The sequence below is a fragment of the Acromyrmex echinatior genome, chromosome 6 (assembly GCF_024713525.1).
Source record: "Acromyrmex echinatior isolate Ae372 chromosome 6, ASM2471352v2, whole genome shotgun sequence".
Taxonomy (NCBI): Eukaryota; Metazoa; Arthropoda; class Insecta; order Hymenoptera; family Formicidae; genus Acromyrmex; species Acromyrmex echinatior.
This window is the reverse complement of record NC_141857.1, coordinates 14,017,450-14,036,100: the sequence shown is the minus strand read 5'-3', so window position 1 is coordinate 14,036,100 and position 18,651 is coordinate 14,017,450. Positions and strand designations below refer to the sequence as shown.

Genomic DNA, 18,651 nt, shown 5'->3' with positions numbered 1-18,651 from the left:
AGTGTCACAACATTGATTAATGTTGAAGATGGTCTCGTTTCACTATATAGATCACGCAATTTGCATTTGGAAAAAATATATTATATGTATTTTGAGATTCACTAAACAATGACATAATTGTTCAATGTCGGTAATTATTTATACATATATATGCTGAATGTTTGAGATCGGTAATTCGAAAAAAAGGTAAGAACTCCTTCGATCGACCGACAGGAATTGTTATTGAACGCACGCATAAGGCGAGCTCGTGATTTCATCTCGAGCCTGACATTAAGCCTCGTCAAAGTCAGGGATTCGTCGTTCTCTAGTCTTTTCAAAACAATTCGGTACACGCAAACAGGCACCGGCAACGGATCGAAAGTTCTAGAACAATTCAATTCACGCACGCGAGCGCCGCGCTCCGACGAATACGTCACGCGCTGTCACCAATCCCGCGTACGGATTTTCTGTCACGCATGACTGTTACGTTGAACGTTAGAAAAGAATCGAAAGCTCCAATCAATTTTGTACAATCAATGTCACGTGATAATTACGATTGTGGCAAAATTTAATTGGATTTCTCCCAAGAAGAAAGCCCAGACCGAAAGCAATAAATGCTTCGATCTCGCCGTTCCTCCGGGGCAGATTGCTTAGATAGTTTACACCGCTTAGACCGTTTACACCGCTTAGAATTCTTAGACTTCTTAGAGTTCTCACTTCTAAAAGTTCTTCGAGTTCTTAGAGTTATAGTCTCGCTACTATATCGCTTCGTAAAACCGCCGTGCTAACCGCTTAGTGAAAACCTCTATAAAACGAATCTTTTCAAAAGTGCCGAGAAAATCGCCGAGATTTTCCATCACCGCGATTCCAAATACAATTTTGGAAAAGGTGACCGCATTTGATATTCTGTTAATCTAATATTTAATTAATTATATTTTTTGACTCTGTAACTGATCATATTAAAGAAAATTCTTTTGTTAAATTAAAAAGAAACGAAGTTCAAGAGAAAAGATACTGTCGTGTATCATATCAACCGTGTGCCGTTCTCTCACTCGAACCTTTCCGCGCGGTGCATTCTCGCACACTGAGGATGGCTCAAAACGGAGCCAAAAGTTAATAAATTATACTTATATATATTTTTATCATTGATTATATTTACGCAAATTAGTACCAGCGCTGACTCTTAATGTCTCGTGAATGTCTTATTTTATGAATTAAAGGAGTCTCTAAAATAGTTATTTCTTGTAATAATTATTTCTATTATTTATTGTTATTAACATTATATAATATGTCAATATGTGCCAGAATAAAGCATACAATATCTCGTAAAACATTTTTCGATATCAATACCTTAATAGGTTTATATACAGAATAGTTAGAAAAATCATATTATGTAAAAAAATTCTGATAATTCCATTTAAAAAAACGAATGTAATCTTCAAATTTCCTAAGCGCCTCCACTTGGGACAAAATGTTCATCATCACATGATGCCCCTCTTGATACCGAACAACTTTAATTCAAGCATTTCTTCCTATCTCCAAAATTGTGGTGTTATTCAGGTGGCCGGTCTTAGGTGAGACAACGTGTTTATATGTATTTCAAGTGATATTATAAATGTAACAACTTGCCTCAACTCTGTAACGACTTGCCACAGTATTATAAAGGATAAGTTGTTACAATTTATTTACTGATAGAAAATCTTTTTTTCAATAGTTGAAGACATAGGTACAAATCAGAAAAAAATGACTATTTAGGTAACGATATACTTGAAGAAATGCATAGGTATTAATTAATTTAAATGTATACATTAGTATAAAAAAATAATTTACTAATCAAAAATTATAACAGTAGGTATACTAAGCCGGTTCTGAATCACTCCGTGTTAGTTCGTATACGCAGTATACGCGTGTGTGCGTGCGTGCGTCAGAGTCCAAGGGTGGGGGAAATTACGTTGCTAGACATGGCGTTCGAGGGAGGGGGTCTGATGTCACTAGGCGAGAGGGAGACAGAGCCCCTCATGTTATTCTTTCTCTTCCACCCATTATAAGGTGCAGTTCTTTCCCTCCAACTCGTTGCGACTCTATGCTTACTCATGCTCTCTCTCTCTTTCTCCCATTGCAGTTCGATACCAGGGGAACTTCCTACTCCCACCCAAGAAAAAGTGGATCTCTTTAATGTCTCTTCTATAAACTAATTCGGCAGATGGCGATACGCGACGACCGGATGTAGGAAACTACGTTCTCAATACCTCATTAGCGCAGCGAGTGTAGAAAGCCTAGGGATTTTGTAGGTTGCGAGTTGCCTACAAGCAGCGTCAGAGAAAAATAAGAAGATAGACAGATTATGGCGCTTATCCTGTACGGTCATATTCATGTTCCCGCAATAAAATACATTGTTACTAGTTACAAGAAAAGTGTCGATCATTACTTCTTATATCACAAATGTGGGCTTGTCTTGAGAATTTGATTCGTCAATTGACTCGTCTATTCCCATTGGTGACCCCGTCGTGATCGAGAAGAAGAAGCGATCGACCGGTAACCGTCGTTCGAACAATTTCGAAACAAACTTGGTTGCGGACCGAGCAGCAGTGCACATCGCCAACACCGTAGTCGACAAGGAGGCTCATCGCCGACGCCGTAGCTGACAAGGAGGCCCATCGCCGACGTCGTGAGCAGCAGGAGACCCATCACCGATATCGTGAACGGTCGCAAGGCCCTCATCGCTGAGGCCGGGGCAGAAAAGTCTAGCCGTCGGAAGCACCGCAGGGACATATCCAACGACAGGCGCGCAGCGTGCCGCCTCCGTGGGAACTGAACGGGCCAGCCCAGGAACTGGCGTTCAGGACGCCATCGCTGTCGCCGCCATTGTGACCTGTGAAGGACAACATCGCCGCCATTGTGACCTGTGAAGGACGACATCGCCGCTATTGTGTCCAGCGAAGCGCGTCGTCGCCGCCATTGTAGTCGGGCAAATTGCGCGCGCAGTGCGTTAGTTTTTAGCGCGCGTAACCTAGCAGAACAGGAAAGTAGATCTGCGTTTTCTTCGCGAGGTTAACGCATGAACAGTAATTAACGATTTCTCCATTTTTGACAAGTTAATATTAAGCGATCGGCGGTTTACCTAGCGTGCGGTTAATACGTGAGACCGTTAGGGAATACTGGTGGTTCGCGAGCTTCGTCATGATAGACGTGGCTCCTCCCACCGTTGAGGAAATGCAGGAGCAGTGGGCGCAAGCGATGCTTCAGCAGAACAATGTTGCGCGCGTGGATTCATATAGGGTTCCGAAAATTCCGCCGTTTTTAATAAAAAATACGGTGATATTCATTCAAGTCGAGGCCACGTTCGAGGCCGCACGAATCACAAAGCAAAAGACTAAGGCATATCACGTAATTATGTCTTTGGACGTCGAAACCATCGCGTGCTGCAGAGATCTCATCGCGGAGCCTGATGAGAACGAACCAAATTAAAACAGCATATTATTGCAAAATTTTTCAGCGTCAGCAGAGAGTCAGTTGCGACAACTAATAAAAGGCCAAGTGCTGACGTCAGGGAAACCGTCGCAGATCCTCAGTCGACTCTGTAACTTGAACTCTGACAAGCGATGTGACGACGCCGTTATAAAAACAGTTTTGTTTTTCGAACACTTATCACCGCACATTAGAAGCATTCTTGCGATCTCCGAAAGCACGGATCTGGACAAGCTAGCCAAAATGGCTGATAAAATAGTTGAGATCGTGGGTGATTCTGCGCAGTGTGCCTCCACATCGTTGTCAGAATCGAAACCGTCCGACTTAGAAGCTAAGATCGACCATCTGACCGCCGATATGGCCGATATCACCCTCGCGGCTGAGGTCAAGCGGTCCGACGAAAGACGGGGTAAACAAAAATCGTAAGCGTTCCAAAAGCAGAGGCTCTCGTGTCGTACTTTCGGGACCTAGGCGCGAGTTTGTAAGGAAACCGACAAATCTCCGTGTGATTGGCCAAAGCCCAAGGCTTTAACGGACTGGAAGGCGGGGGAATAGAGTCGTTTACCACCGAGGAGACAAGTATGGCGGGCGTTAATTCTTCTGTCCGTCTCTCATCCGCGATCGAGTCACTGGAGAGCTATTCTTTGTGGATAACGGCGGCGGAAATTTCGCTGCTTCCCAGCAGAAGAACAAAATTCCGACCAATTTCAAACTTTACGTGGCAAACAATACGCGTACAGACACTTATAGGAAGTCGTTCCGAACGCTACATTTAGGGATACGCCCGCTCACTTGGAATTTCTGCGTAGCATCAGTTCCGTACCCGATTATTGGGGCCGACCTGATTGCACATTACGATCTCCTTCCGGACTTTAAGGGTCGCAGACTCATCGATTCACAAAATAATGTGTACGTGTCAGGCATTGTCAAATCGGTACCACAACTTGTCATCAGCACGGTCAATCCCAGTACGAAATTCGCGAGCATCTTATCTGAATTTCCGGAGATCACCGGTTTAGAATAGGCATCTCCAAATTGTGGAAGCAATGTTCGTCATCATATCATTACCATAGGCCCGCCGGTAGCCGAGCGCCCCAGGCGGTTAAGTCCAGTAAAATTAAAAACAGCAAAGGCTGAATTTCAACGGCTAGTCGAAACCGGTATATGCCGTCCTTCCAGTAGTCCATGGGAAAGTCCCATTCACAGAAAAAAGACGGGTACAGAAAAAAGACGGGTCATGGAGGATCTATGGCGATTACCATCGTCTTAACGCGATCACCGTACTGGACAATTTCCCGTACCACATTTGCACGACTGTTTCTCCAATCTGTGGGGAAAGTCATTTTCTCTAAGCTAGATCTGCATCAGGCATACAACCAAATTTCAGTGGCACCGGAAGATATTCCGAAAACGGCTGTCGTTACGCCCTTCGGGCTGATCGAATATAAATTTATGACGGTCTTAGAAACGCGAGTCAAACATTCCAGCGTCAAATCTTCCGCGCATTAGGTGATCTGGAATTTGTGTTTGCATTCATCGACGACATTCTCATAGCATCGACGTCTCTTGAAGAGCACGAAGCTCACTTACGCATAGTGTTACAGCGATTAAAAAAGTTTTATTTACGACTCAATGTAGAGAAATGCGAGTTCGGCAAGCAAGAATTAGAATTCCTCGGCTTTACGATTAACAGCGAAGATTGTAAATATTCGATAAGGTTCAGGCCATTCGCGAGTTTCCAAGGCCTAACACTATAGTTGAATTGCGTTGTTTTCTTGGGCTTGTCAACTTTTATCGTAAACTACTGCATAATGCAGTTACCATTCAAGTACCACTAAATAAGTACCTTCGCGACTCACGCAAAAATGACAAACGGCCAATCATATGGAGCCGGCGGCTGAGAAAGCGTTTAATAAATGCAAGGAGAGTCTGGCCAACGCGACTCTTTCACCCCTCCGACGCAGCCGAGACGCGTCTCGTCTGTGACGCGTCAGATTTCGCCATCGGGGCCGAACAACGCCTGGACGACTCGTGGAAACCGCTTGCGTTCTTTTTGCACAAATTAAGTTCGGCGCAACAGAACTACAGAGCGTACGATCGGGAGCTCATAGTAATTGCCGAGGCAGTTAAATACTTTCGTTATTTCCTCGAAGGAAATCCTCCACCACGCGTATCGAATACCTATCGGGCAAAGATAACATCGTGGTGGATTCCCTTTCCCGCATCGAAGCCATCCGTTTATCTGCTGAGATTGAACTAAATGAGCTTGCACAGCAACAAGAACAAGACGAGGAGCTACGGTCCATCCGCGAATCTCCTGAATTTTCGCTTACTATGAAGCGAATTCAGTAGCAGCCGACGCATACTATACTTTATTGTGAAATGACCGGCGAGGCAATCCGCCCCTATATACCAGCATCTTTACGAGATCGCGTCTTTCACATGTTTCATGACGCGGCTCATCCGGGCCCTAAAGTCACTGATCGGTTCATCCGTCAACGGTATGTGTGGCCTAACATGCATCGCGACATTGCGAAATGATGCAAAAATTGTCTAGATTGTCAACAGTCAAAAATAACTCGACTTGTTCATCTAAATCCTAAAAAATTTGTCACGCCTGACGGGCGTTTCGAGCATGTTCACATGGATTTAATAAATCCTTTGCCTGACGGGTCGGACGGGTACAAATATTGTGTGACGATTATTGATTGAGATTTTCGCGTTGGCCAGTAGCAAGACCTTTCAAAGACACCGAAGCCATTACAGTGGCATGCGCGTTTTATGACAACTGGATAGCAAACTTTCGAGCACCTAAAACGTTAACTACGGATCAAGGTAGCCAGTTCGAAGCACAACTTTTTACTGCACTTCTTCAGCTGATCGGCTGTTAACGAATTCGTACCATGGCGTATCACCCCGCCTCGAATGATATGATCGAGCAGTGGCATAGAAGCTTAAAGACTGCAATAATGTGTCATGCTAATAAAAGTTGGTCACGAATACTTTCGACCGTACTATTAGGTCTGCGTACTCATGTCTGCCTTGACACCGGTGCATCGCCTGCAGAATTCGTTTACGAAACGACGCTGCGCGTCCCCGGAAAATTTGTACTGCCGGACGACTTCATTCCTAATCCTAAAATGTTCATCGAAGAATTCCACGAGCATATGCGCAAAATTAAGTCAAACTCGGTAGAGCATAAGAAACGCGTATTTGTATTCAAAGATTTATACTCATGTTTCCATGTGTTTCTATGGTTGGGCGATACCAAGAGAGCGTTAGAATGTCCCTACACCGGCCCTCACAAAATCGTAAATTGTGTGTCGGATCGAGTATTCGACATTGATGTTAACGGTACACAGCGCAGTGTATCGGTCGAAAATTTAAAACCAGCATATGGCATACGCGATGACTTATGTAGTGCAACCCTAGAAGCAGGACAAATAACCAATTCGTTCAGCAACGAGCAACCAGCTTTAAAAAAACATATGCGCGTCCGAAGAAAAAAGTCACCTTCGCCTTATAATTATAATAAATACTCCCAATGACAAAATGTAATTAGCTTAAGATAGACACCAAAGACAATGATATGTTTTATATAATATGTTTTATATAATACGTTTTATATGTTTTATATGATAGATCTAAGTGCCGGCATTATAAATGTACCTGTCACTAAAACAGTATTTTGTTAACCTAGTTAATAAGCATAGTGTTTAGATTCGTTGTCACTCGGGAGGCAATATGTAGGGAACTACGTTCTCAATACCTCACTAGCGCAGCGAGTGTAGAAAGCCTAGGGATTTTGTAGGTTGCGAGTTGCCTACAAGCAGCGTCAAAGAAAAATAAGAAGATAGATAGATTATGGCGCTCATCCTGTACGGTCACATTCATTCGTGTTCCCGCAATAAAATACATTGTTACTAGTTACAAGGAAAGTATCGATCAATGCCTTTTATATCACATCACACGACAAGCGTGGGCTTGTCTTGAGAATTTAACTCGTCAATTGAATCACCTATTCCCATACGAACCGGTCCTGCCTGTCCGGCATGTTTAGCATATTATTTCTCCATGTTTCTCTCAACTGTTTGCTTCAAGTCCTTCAAGTGCTTCGAGCGACAAACTTTGTGCTTAGGTGATCCTTGCATCATTTTATTATTCTTGGAAAGCGACTTCAACTGTGCTTGGATCGCTTGGATACAGACTGGCCAAGTGAATCTCATTATGAAGATCATTAAAAGACAAAAAAGAAAAAGAAGCTTCGAGTGACAATTGTGAATTCTTGCAGTTAATTAATGTTATTTGTGCTGCATTTTCTTGATAAAAAAAATAGACAATGCTATGTAAGTGTATTGCGCCTGGCTGTACGATAGAATATAAATCCAATTCTGAAAAAGTGCCTTGTTTCTCTGTGCTAAGTGATGAAAAAATTGCTAAATTGTGGTAAATGGCTTTGAAAAGAAGTATTCTAGATCAAAAGAGTACTTTGGATAAAAAGGATAAATAAGTGATGTGTGCGAATCACTTTTTACTAGAAGAAATTCTTTGGAAAGAAGACCTGCTTTATAACGGAAAGATAAGTGGCACTGTAAGTAACATTTGTACATCTTTGTCTCTAATTATATGTTTGTTATTGTTCTTAAAATGTATTGTTTGATTTTAGAGTGCATCGTACAAAGCTCCAAATTGTGTAAAGGAGTTGTACCTTCGCAATTTCCATGGACAGAGGTGACAGTAGTTAAACCTCAAGAACCGATAATAATCGAAGCAATCAATTCAACAGATATAAATTTTGAAAATAAAGAATGTGAAATTCATGCCGAACACATCAGAGCAAACAGTACAAAGGACGATGCTAATTATGTTAATGAAAATGTGATGCTTACTTTTGATAGTTGTGTCAAACAAGGCATTTTATGCCAGCCAATTGGGAATATCGGATTGTATCCTGTGATAATGCAGAAGCTATTGTGTTTTACATGTACGAATGTCTATTTTTAAAAAACTTCTCAAATTGGTTTACGCTAGAGTCAGTAAAGGAGGTTTTTCTCCTCAATGATACGAAGCTGATAGTAAATGTAATGCGAAGGCCAATAATTGAATCTAATTTACTCGATATATGATGTAAGTGGATCACATTACTCAAAGATTTGAACGAAATACTCTTTCAAATAGACTTAAATATTTGCAAAGGTGCCATAAATGTCAGTGACAATGATTTGGTAATGTTCGATTATGTTTTGGCCTACAAAGATTCCATTGGAACATGGCGACATAATAAATGTTCGCTGTTGGTAGCTGATTCTAAAATCTGTCCATTATGTCCGAATATTAAAAGATCGATCCAATGAAAGAGAAAGCGTCTCAAGGTAAATAGTGATGTAAAAAGAATTTGATTGGCAGTGTCTTCGCCATAGAAAAAGAAAATAAGTTATTTGCGAATAAAAACATATCGAGCTGAGAAAGTTATGAAGAGATTAAAGCATCACCTTAAGCATCTTAAAACAGAACTTATCGAGCGTCAACATGACATGACTAATTAGCGGATATAATGGATAAACTACTGAAAAAGAAGGATGTTTTATTGCAATGATATTACTCAAGATTTGTTTATCCATATTCAAAGGCTTTTTGGTTGATTCAATCTAAATGGTCTGTTCCAGGATATCTGATATTTTTCGAAAAGAATCCTTAGCATTGCTCGATCAAAAGTATATAAAAAAAGTATAATATCACTTCCGAAAGACACGACGAAAAACGTAAATATTTTTGCAAGATATCATTTATAAAAAAAATAATTCCATGTTAACATTATATATCTCAGTCAAAAAAACTAATTTTTAATGGTATAAGACAAAGGCGAAGCGTGACACGCGCTTTCTTATTCACTAACATGAATACTTATTGGATCGTACTACCGAATAGCTATTATATTGTTAATTGATTCTTAATTACTGAGAAAGGGAAAAGAAATTAAAAATACTAGTTATAATATTTAAAAAAAATCTCATACTTTATTTTTTTCAAATTGATACAATTCTTTTTGACGTTGTGATCACCAGTTATATATTTTAAATATAATACATTTTGTAACGCACAATTCTTAGCATGTTTTCCACATAATATTAGTATCTAGATTATTCAAAGATTCTATATCTTCATAATCAACGTCCAAGGTTTCAATGGTCATGTTGTCACTATTGAGTAAATCAGCCAATCATTCGCGTTTTTTATGTCCTTTAACCTATATGAGAGTCTTATTATGAAAGTCTTATTGTTGTCATTCTCTTCTGCACCGATTATAGCCATTATAATCAGATGTTTCGCCATGTTGTAGAATCATTCCGTCTTCCCATTGCAATCTATGGTGGATAAGCAGGAAACAAGATTTTTCAGATCTTATCAAGATATTCCATGACATGGGGCATATAAAATGTAATAAGAAAGAATGGCTCCTTTTCTCAGCACAGTTACTTCCTTCAATAAATCTCCTTCCAACGACAAATCCTTGCAAAGCCACAAACGTTGATATGGCCATAGCGAATGACTTTTTGAGACTGTTCTCGACCAGAAAAAAATCTTGACTTTTATCCCTTATATCAAAAAGAGAGTATTACACTTTCGCGAAAACGATAATTTACGCAATTTTGCGTGCTACGTTGGACATTGAGCTGTATTCGATTACGCGGTCGTGTATGATGAGGCAATAAGCGGTTGTATTCGTGGTTACAATCTCTTTGAATTCAAATTCTAATCGTACATTCACAGTGCCACTCCTGACGAACTCATTTTATCGCGAACAATCAATGATTACTAGAGTAAAATTTCTCAAAAAATTTAATTGGAATGACGATTCATTTCTTTCACGAGGAATTTGATAGTAAGACGTACGGAAACGTAAATACATATCATACAAAATAGCAGCTCTGCGTTTGTCAAAGTCTAGATTTAAATCGTACGGATAAAATTCAGAGTTTAGATAAAATTTCACATTTACATTCTCCCTTAGCCGAAGATGTTTATGAAACGCCCAAAATGTTTATGAACTGCTTGAAACATTAGTTAAACAATCTTATCAAACGCAACAAGTTCGTGAAAAGTTGTATAATCAACTGGCCGCTGGGATAAAAATACGTAAATATGCTTCTCGGTGGCGTCAGAGAAAAGGAGATCACGTTTATGGTGTATATCTCAATAAGAACGGCACGATGCTCAGTGATAAACAGTTCGATTTAGACACAGAGATTTCGTGATCGAGATGGAGTAAAATATAAAGGTATGGGGTTACCTGGGATGTATGAATTAATTTTCAAAAATATTCCCGACAACACTATTTATCCAGAGAATGATAAATTAGCATATAAAAATATACTGTTGGCAACTGAATGCTCATAGGCGCCATAAAGCGGATAATCCAATAGTGGGTAGCAAAGAGTGCAAATATAAAAATATAATAACACCCTTGGTGACCGGTAAAATACAAGTTGGAACGGGTATACCACCCGCCAGGAAACTAAACAACAAGTTAGGCGAAAAAGTCGGAAAAGGTATAATACCGCGTACCATGACTCTAAATGAAAATAAAATCGATTATGTTTATTGGGACAATCCTAACGAACTTGTGGATCGTCTTCGATTGCTTGAGACTTCAGACAGGTCATAATGCCCACGATAACGAAATCTTATCCATTATTGAGAAACTTCGTGAAGCTGACCTTATTATAAATTGAAACGGGAAATACGCAGCAATTTTAGTCGAAACATTGATCAACAACGTATTGATTGCGTAAAATCTTTGTAACATTTTTTTGCATCGTATACACGACAAAAAAATGTCTGAGAAGAAAAGTCTTGAAAAGTGGCGACTAGTAGATGAACTGCACGCTCCAGCGAGAAAAAATTTTCCACCCAGACGTGTCATAGTTTACGGATACAATGACCTGTGATAGGCTGATGTGATCAAAATGCGCCCTTACACACGATTTAACAAAGGTTATTACTACATTCTTACTGTTATCGATATGTTGAGTAAGCATACACGAGCTGTACCGCTCAAAATAAAGAATGGAAATGAGATAACAGCGATAGCAAAGATAATTCGAGATGATAGAAGATGCCTGAAAAATTTGCAAACCGATATGAGAAAAGAATTTTACAACACAAACGTGCAAAAACTTTAAAAAACACAACATAAATTATTATTCATTGCATTCCATAATGAAGGCGTCGGTCGTCGAATGGTTCAATCGTACATTGAAAAACGATATATGGAAAAAATTTACGCACAATGAAAATTACAAATGGATCGACTTGCTGCCACGTCTAGTATCAGAGTACGAAAACATCGAACTATCGTACAACTTATCGATGTGACTCCCACAATCATCAACAAACTTTTAATCACGGTATAGTGTAAAGACCGTCACACTCTCGCGATTCAAAGTGGATGACTCGATACGTATGAGCAAATTCAAGATAACCTTTGCGAAAGGTTACACGCCAAATTTAATCACGGAGGTGTTTAGAATCGTACAGAAAATTAATGACGTATCTTCTGGAAGATTATCGCAGAAAATCAGTCGCTGGAAGATTCTATGAGTACAAGTTACATCGCGTCGCTAATCCCGATGTATATCTGGTTGAAAAAGTGTTGCGCAAAAAGGGGAATGACGTTTACGTGAAATGGCTGGGATTTGATAATTCGCACAATTCATGGATACACAAGGACAATGTGTTATAAATGAAAGTATTTCTACGAATTATATATCAGTACATATAATATGCAAACATGTAATTGAGATTTTTTTAATTAAAAAAATACATAATATAAACATACAAAAAAATAAGTTTTTTATTACAAATACATAAGTGTACAAAAATGAGATTCATTTTACTTATTTCTCTTTTCTTTTATATAGTAATATCTTATAATGTCCTCATGGCAGTATGTCTGTAAATTCTGGCATAATGTATCGCTTGTCATCGTATGGATTTAGAGCAATTTTCGTTTCCGATATCGTGTATACATACTTCGTGCAATTTCGATCTTATGTACGATTGCCTGTGCTTCATTTCGATTTTAGTTATTTAGACATGTAATCATCAAATGTTATCGATTTCGCTATAACGTTACTTTTGACTCCTTTTTGTTTTCTTCATATTCTTCTTCCCATCGACGAACAAAGCGTACATTTTTGCTCTAAACCCGACGAATTCGGTTATGATTGTGCCGTTGTTTTCATCTTTCATTAAGCTCGAAATTTTTTTATTAGTTAGTGGTAATACAATACGCATTGTCGACCGCATAATCGCTAGTGTCGAATCGATTGATATCACGTTTCATAATATCGTAGACGTTGTCACACTCAAGTAAATGAGATTATCCGTATAAGTGTACATAATTTTACAATTTTCGCGAAACAGTGGTGCCATGTACTCGTAGTGAAATTCGTACAAACATGTCATGGATATATCGAGAATACATACCCACGTATATCGGTTTGTCGAATTTCACCTCGAATTTACGCATTTCTATCGTGACTAGATTCTCGGAAAAAACGCTTCTATTATGAAAGTTTGGTTTCGCGATCATTGCCTCCGCACCGTATCTCTCGTCCCAACGTGTTACAAGTCGCACGTCGATATGATTGCGTTCACCATGGTTCACCATGGTTTTATCAAATACAGCATTATTCATTAATTTATACAAATTTTTCTCAAATTCGTTGAGTTCGATGTATTCGCGAAGCGAGATTGTGTGATTTGCAGTATGCGATAAATTTTTGCGATTTTGAGACCGTGACGTGAGTAGATTGTTGTAGATTACGATAATAAATTACATAATGCTTCTTATCATACAACGTAACAAAGAAGAACTTCTTTTCTCGCTTGTTGATGGTTTTCACTGGATGGTTTCTCACTCGTCGGATAGAATGGTAAGTCTATGTGTGCGTCGTGAAGACGTCGTGTTGCGGATACTCTAAGTCTATCTCGAGAACGTAACTTGTAGGTAAATCTGTCGCAATGATAGTAACATCAAAATTTTCTACATCGTCGACTCATCGAAAATCGAAATATGGTAATGGTTGACACATTGTCCAATCGTTCAGGTTGTTAACATCAAAGTACATAAGATACGACGGTTTCGATGGATCGTACGACTGTATGTAGGGGAGACCGGGGCTAATAGACTCATTTTTTAGTTTCGAATTTTTATAAACAAAATTAAGAGACTTATCGAAAAAATGAATTCTACACCAGTTACTACATACATTTAACTAATAATATTTTAATAATAAAGGGAAACTGATAACTATATGAAAAAAATGCATTTTTCTAACGCATTCCATCTGATTCAACTAGCCCCGGGACCGGGATAATTCGACTAAGATTATTAAAATAAAGATTAATGTATTTTAAGCTACATTTTTTACTACATATTAATAAAACTTTTATAAAAATATATTTTAAACACAAACATTCACTTCGCAGGACAAAACAATACTTCTTTTGCAAAATTTGTTCATTTCATGCAAAAATACATCGAATAAGCCTAGTTTTCGAGATTGGACATGAGGGAACTAAACTTATAACATTTACCACTGAGGAAAATCTCTTTAAAGGAATAAAATTTTGAGTAAGTATTATAAGAGTCGTTAAATGAGTCATACAGTTCCATGCTGTGGTTAATCCACTATCCCCATCCGTTCATTTTTTAAAAATATTAACGATATACGATAACAAAGACACATAAATGAAAAAAATCTGTTGAACTTTATTAAGTAAGAACTACACTTATTATCTAAGAAATCAAATATCTCAGACAATCATATATGATTGTAAAACCAAAACTTTAAGAATAAAAATATTTACTTAGGTGATTTTTTAAAATTGTGACAAAACTTCATAGATGTGTTCGTAACGAGATGTTACAGCAAACTTTAGCAGCAGTCGCTGCTGCGTGCTCAGACACGTTTATGTAAGTCATAAACGTGTATTTTGTTTTTAATGTAGCCTCGATTATTTTACTTATCCCTATATTCAACTGACCCCGGTCTTCCCTACTTATTGTTAGCCCGTGCATATCTGTTTGAACATTGATTCAGACTTCCACGTATATCGCATTCGATGAACACGATCATGTCGATGTCCGTAAGAAGTTCAAATTTTACACATGTATGTTTTAACATCACACTCTATGTAAAACCCGGTAATGTATAATAATATGCGGGGTCGAGTAACTCGTGATGCAACTGTTACTGAAATTTTCGAAAACGTCGGCTAACAACAAAACGTCTGTCTTTAAATACAAATTATATCATACTATATTCACCGAGCTATATTCGAATGGAGAACCGCTGCCTCACGTTAACGGCGTGCGCATAATCGCTCTCAGATATCACCTGTCAGCGAACTATAAAATAATTCGCGCGATAGTAACTCGGTTTCTTTTAATTTTTCGACGCAGTCAATGTACTAGTACGGAAATATGCCTTTGTGTGTGAGAAGATCGAAATCCTCCGCGCTGAGGTTAAAAAATTCTGACCGTATAATTTTCAATTTATCTTTATTGAGATACGACGTCAATTTTTCTAAACTGGTACTGAGAAATTTATAAGAATTAATAAAACGTAAATTTATACATTTTTTCTTATTATTTGCAGTGTCGTCGACATGTTTTGTGAAAGAAATATATTTTTCTTTTGTTATAGGAAGTATATCTACTCATCCTTTATATACGCGATAATTGTATTCTTGATAATAAAATGCGCGTCGTATCCCGATAAATTATGAAAATCTATGGGAATGCAATATGAATCTCTGTAATTCAAGTTGCAAGTTGTTTGAATGCGCGGGACCTCTGTATCGCCCGGTCAAGTGGCAATGATCGCGTACCCGCGTGTCATCCGGCGCAAACAGTTTTTCACACATGTGGTAGTGCGTAGCGTTATTAAAATTTTTCATATCATCTCGCGTAAAATCTGCCATGGGAACGTTAGTTCAATAAGATAGTCTTTATTTTATACGCTAAGTTTTTAAGTTCCTCGACGAATCCCGCGACGCAATTGTTACTATGACGAAACTTATATATACATAACGAATCGTCGTACGAACAGCGGACATAATATGCTAAACTAAATATCCGGTGATACGTGTAGCTGGACGTTTCGATATTCCTCTTCGTTTTTTCCAGGGTGCATTTCAAATCGGCGTAGACTATGAACGGGATACGGGAACGATCCTTCCTGATGTAGTTGCCGAAGCTCAACCACTTGTCGTCTTCGCTAGGTAACCTGATGGCATCGTCATTTAATTTTTCGTAGTCTATTGCGTGGATTTCCAGTTTTGCATTCGAGCTAAAGTGTAAGCATCTGAAAAAAGAAGTATAATTTATTATTTTCTCAAAGAACTTTTTATGTTATAAAAAATTTTTTACGTAATTTTTAATTATATATACATACCGATCGCAAAAGTACTTCTTGCGCTCTTTTTTTCTGAGTTACGAGCTCACAAGGCGGGACAGATCCTTGATCTACACAAAATGCTCCGCGTTATTGTTCTGTGGATCCTGTACGTAAAGCAAATTGACGTGCTTGTCCCTCTTTATATCGGTGAGCCGTAAAGAAAGAATCGTCATTTCTTCTTGCTTCTCGGAGCCGTACACGTTGATGGAGATGTCGTTGAGAAATTTTCAAATTTTTTTAATTTGACTCAATGTTATTGGAAACTGGATGTCTTTAAGATTTAATACCGTCGTATAATGTGGATATGATGACTCTCGATTTGTATTACTTTGAGCCGAGTGTAGAGTGACTACCACCGACCAGACAAAACACACATTGTCTAAAGATTGCACGTTGATTACCGCTTTTTTCATTTTAATTTCCCTCGGTAACTCAATGTGGTATCCCGCATGCAATGGATCGTACTTGTTTATATCAACAGTCAAATTTAGGATACGCGACAGCGTCCACCCGCTATCACGCTCCTGAAATTCCTCGAGCGACGCTAAGATGGGCTCGAGGCGAATGCACGACGCGTACCATTCTTTTAAATCGGATGAATTAAAGAATTTATAGTTTTTCGTACTGACACTTTTATTTGCACGTTTATCATATGATATAAATTCGTCATTAAACACGGTGTTTACTTTATATTGTTATATCTCTCCATAACAATTTGCACACGCTCAAGCACAATTTTTCTCGCATCTTCAAGAAACTGACGAGATTTGATGTGTCCAGAGTTAATTTTCCGCGCCGGTCAGTATACGGTTTTCGAACGCGGTATCTATCTCGCGCCATCTAAGTCCCGCGCTGTATCTGGCACCTACTTGCATGAAACGTCCACGCACCGAATCTTTTAAACTTTCGAGTCGCGCGATACGAGTGATCAACGACGACGATTGTTTAACACCGATAATCAGTAATCGCGGACGTTTAATGCTGCTTTGTTCCTCCAGCGATTCGATGAAATCGTTACATCGTTGTCACGCAAGAAATTCTTCTCGTGCATTCAACTGAGCGGCTTGTTCCATCAGATTATGCTCCATTTGCTCCATATTATAATATCCTTTTTTTTCACAATTTTTTCATTAAAAAAGTTTTGAAAAAATGTATATTTTTAGTCTGTTTTTATATCTTCGACAAAACTTTCACAACACCTTGTATACGTATCACTGTATGCAAATAGGACACATGTTACACGACATATATAAAAAAATGTGAAAAGGAGCATTATTTAAAAGAAGAACGGACAATATTATCGCATCAGTCTCTCAGATGGATTCGACGGACAGCTATCGCTAAGTTCTCCGAAAAAAAATCTCAAACTATGAACTATTACGTTTTGATTCAACAGGATGAAGCACGCGGGAGACAGTAAGTTTGTGTTCAATTGCATAAAAAATTTTGTGCACACATTTGATATGTTACACATTTTTCTACGTATCGTTTATTTTCTATTTGTTTTACAGTGTATCTTCTCATTTGAAACCTCGTTATACCTCTTGCATCTTGGGAAGGAGATACTCATTAACGCCTGCGGCTTAAATATTTAGACATAGAAATCAACGTAGGACTTGTATCCCATGTTGAAATTGCAATTGTGATGATACTCGAGATAACCGGATAATCCTACCTCACGCAACAGGAAAGCATTTATCGACAGACGCGAGAATATTAAGCAGCTCCTGCGGTTTGTAATTATGCCATCATTCCTAACCATTCAAAGTCTGAATGTGGAATTTTGTAAACTGCATGGTACATACAAAGTAAAATTATTATGCGGTAAATGTTTGTATATGATGCCATCAACCTTGCTTTTTATGCTCGAACATTGTGTCGAGCATGTACTATACATTTAGGACTATCTCAGAATGTGTATAACACGAGTAAGAAATTTAAACATTTTTTTTATATTTATGTCAAAAATGTGTTATTAACAAACGCGATACTGCGATAAAAATTCCTTTATAGAATGTGAATTGATAGCATACGCTTTAGATCAAATTGTATACCATACGTTATACGAATAAAAAAAATGTGAATATTAAAAAATAAATATTAATAAATATTACTTTATGTTTAAAATTATTTATTCCTTTGTTCCTACATCATTCCTTTCGTACTCCGTATATTAATTGATAAGGCGCTCATTACAACTAAAAAATTATTACATTTAAACGCTAAGTCATATTATATAAAAATCATCAAATAAATACCCATCTTAATAAAATAGAGAAGAAAAGACAACGAGGAGGAGAATACAACGAGAGAAAGAAAGCGCGCGAATGATGTGATAGATATAGGACTGCAACCGGAGGAAGAGAGAGAGAGCATGAGTAAGTATAGAGTCGCAACGAGTTGGAGGGAGAGAACTGCACCTTATAATGGGTGGAAGAGAAAAAATAACATGGTGGGCCCTGTCTCTCTTCCTCAGTCCCCTCGCTTAGTGACGCTCAGACCCCCTTCCTCGAACGCCACGTCTAGCAACGTACTTCCCCCACCTCTCGGACACACACACACACACACACACCACGTATGCGTATACGCACTAACACGGAGTGATTCAGAATCGGCCTAGTTACTACTTATAACAACTTGCCCCGGTTTTCTCTATTATGAGAATTTCTTCACCAGAGCATGTTCCTCAGAGGAAATTAGATGCGATAGGATTTACAGCATGGATGAAAAGCGGATT

The 18,651-nt window shown here is 38.5% G+C and overlaps 1 protein-coding gene and 3 pseudogenes across 1 annotated transcript; 2 read left to right on the top strand and 2 right to left on the bottom strand.

Moving 5' to 3' along the window:
• The first annotated feature begins 6,350 nt into the window (after positions 1 to 6,350).
• On the top strand, positions 6,351 to 6,995 carry LOC105154233 (uncharacterized). Its single transcript, XM_011069593.2, has one exon. It carries the CDS (start codon positions 6,351 to 6,353, stop codon positions 6,993 to 6,995), a length of 645 nt encoding a protein of 214 aa, XP_011067895.2.
• A 965-nt stretch (positions 6,996 to 7,960) lies between these two features.
• On the top strand, positions 7,961 to 9,248 carry LOC147909515 (uncharacterized; annotated as a pseudogene).
• A 2,978-nt stretch (positions 9,249 to 12,226) lies between these two features.
• LOC147909514 (uncharacterized) lies at positions 12,227 to 15,865 on the bottom strand (annotated as a pseudogene).
• On the bottom strand, positions 15,759 to 17,160 carry LOC147909513 (uncharacterized; annotated as a pseudogene).
• Positions 17,161 to 18,651: the final 1,491 nt, after the last annotated feature.

Bases quoted from the DNA above. Each gene is read 5' to 3' on its own strand.
- LOC105154233 (XM_011069593.2), top strand. From the start codon at position 6,351: ATGGCGTATCACCCCGCCTCGAATGATATGATCGAGCAGTGGCATAGA.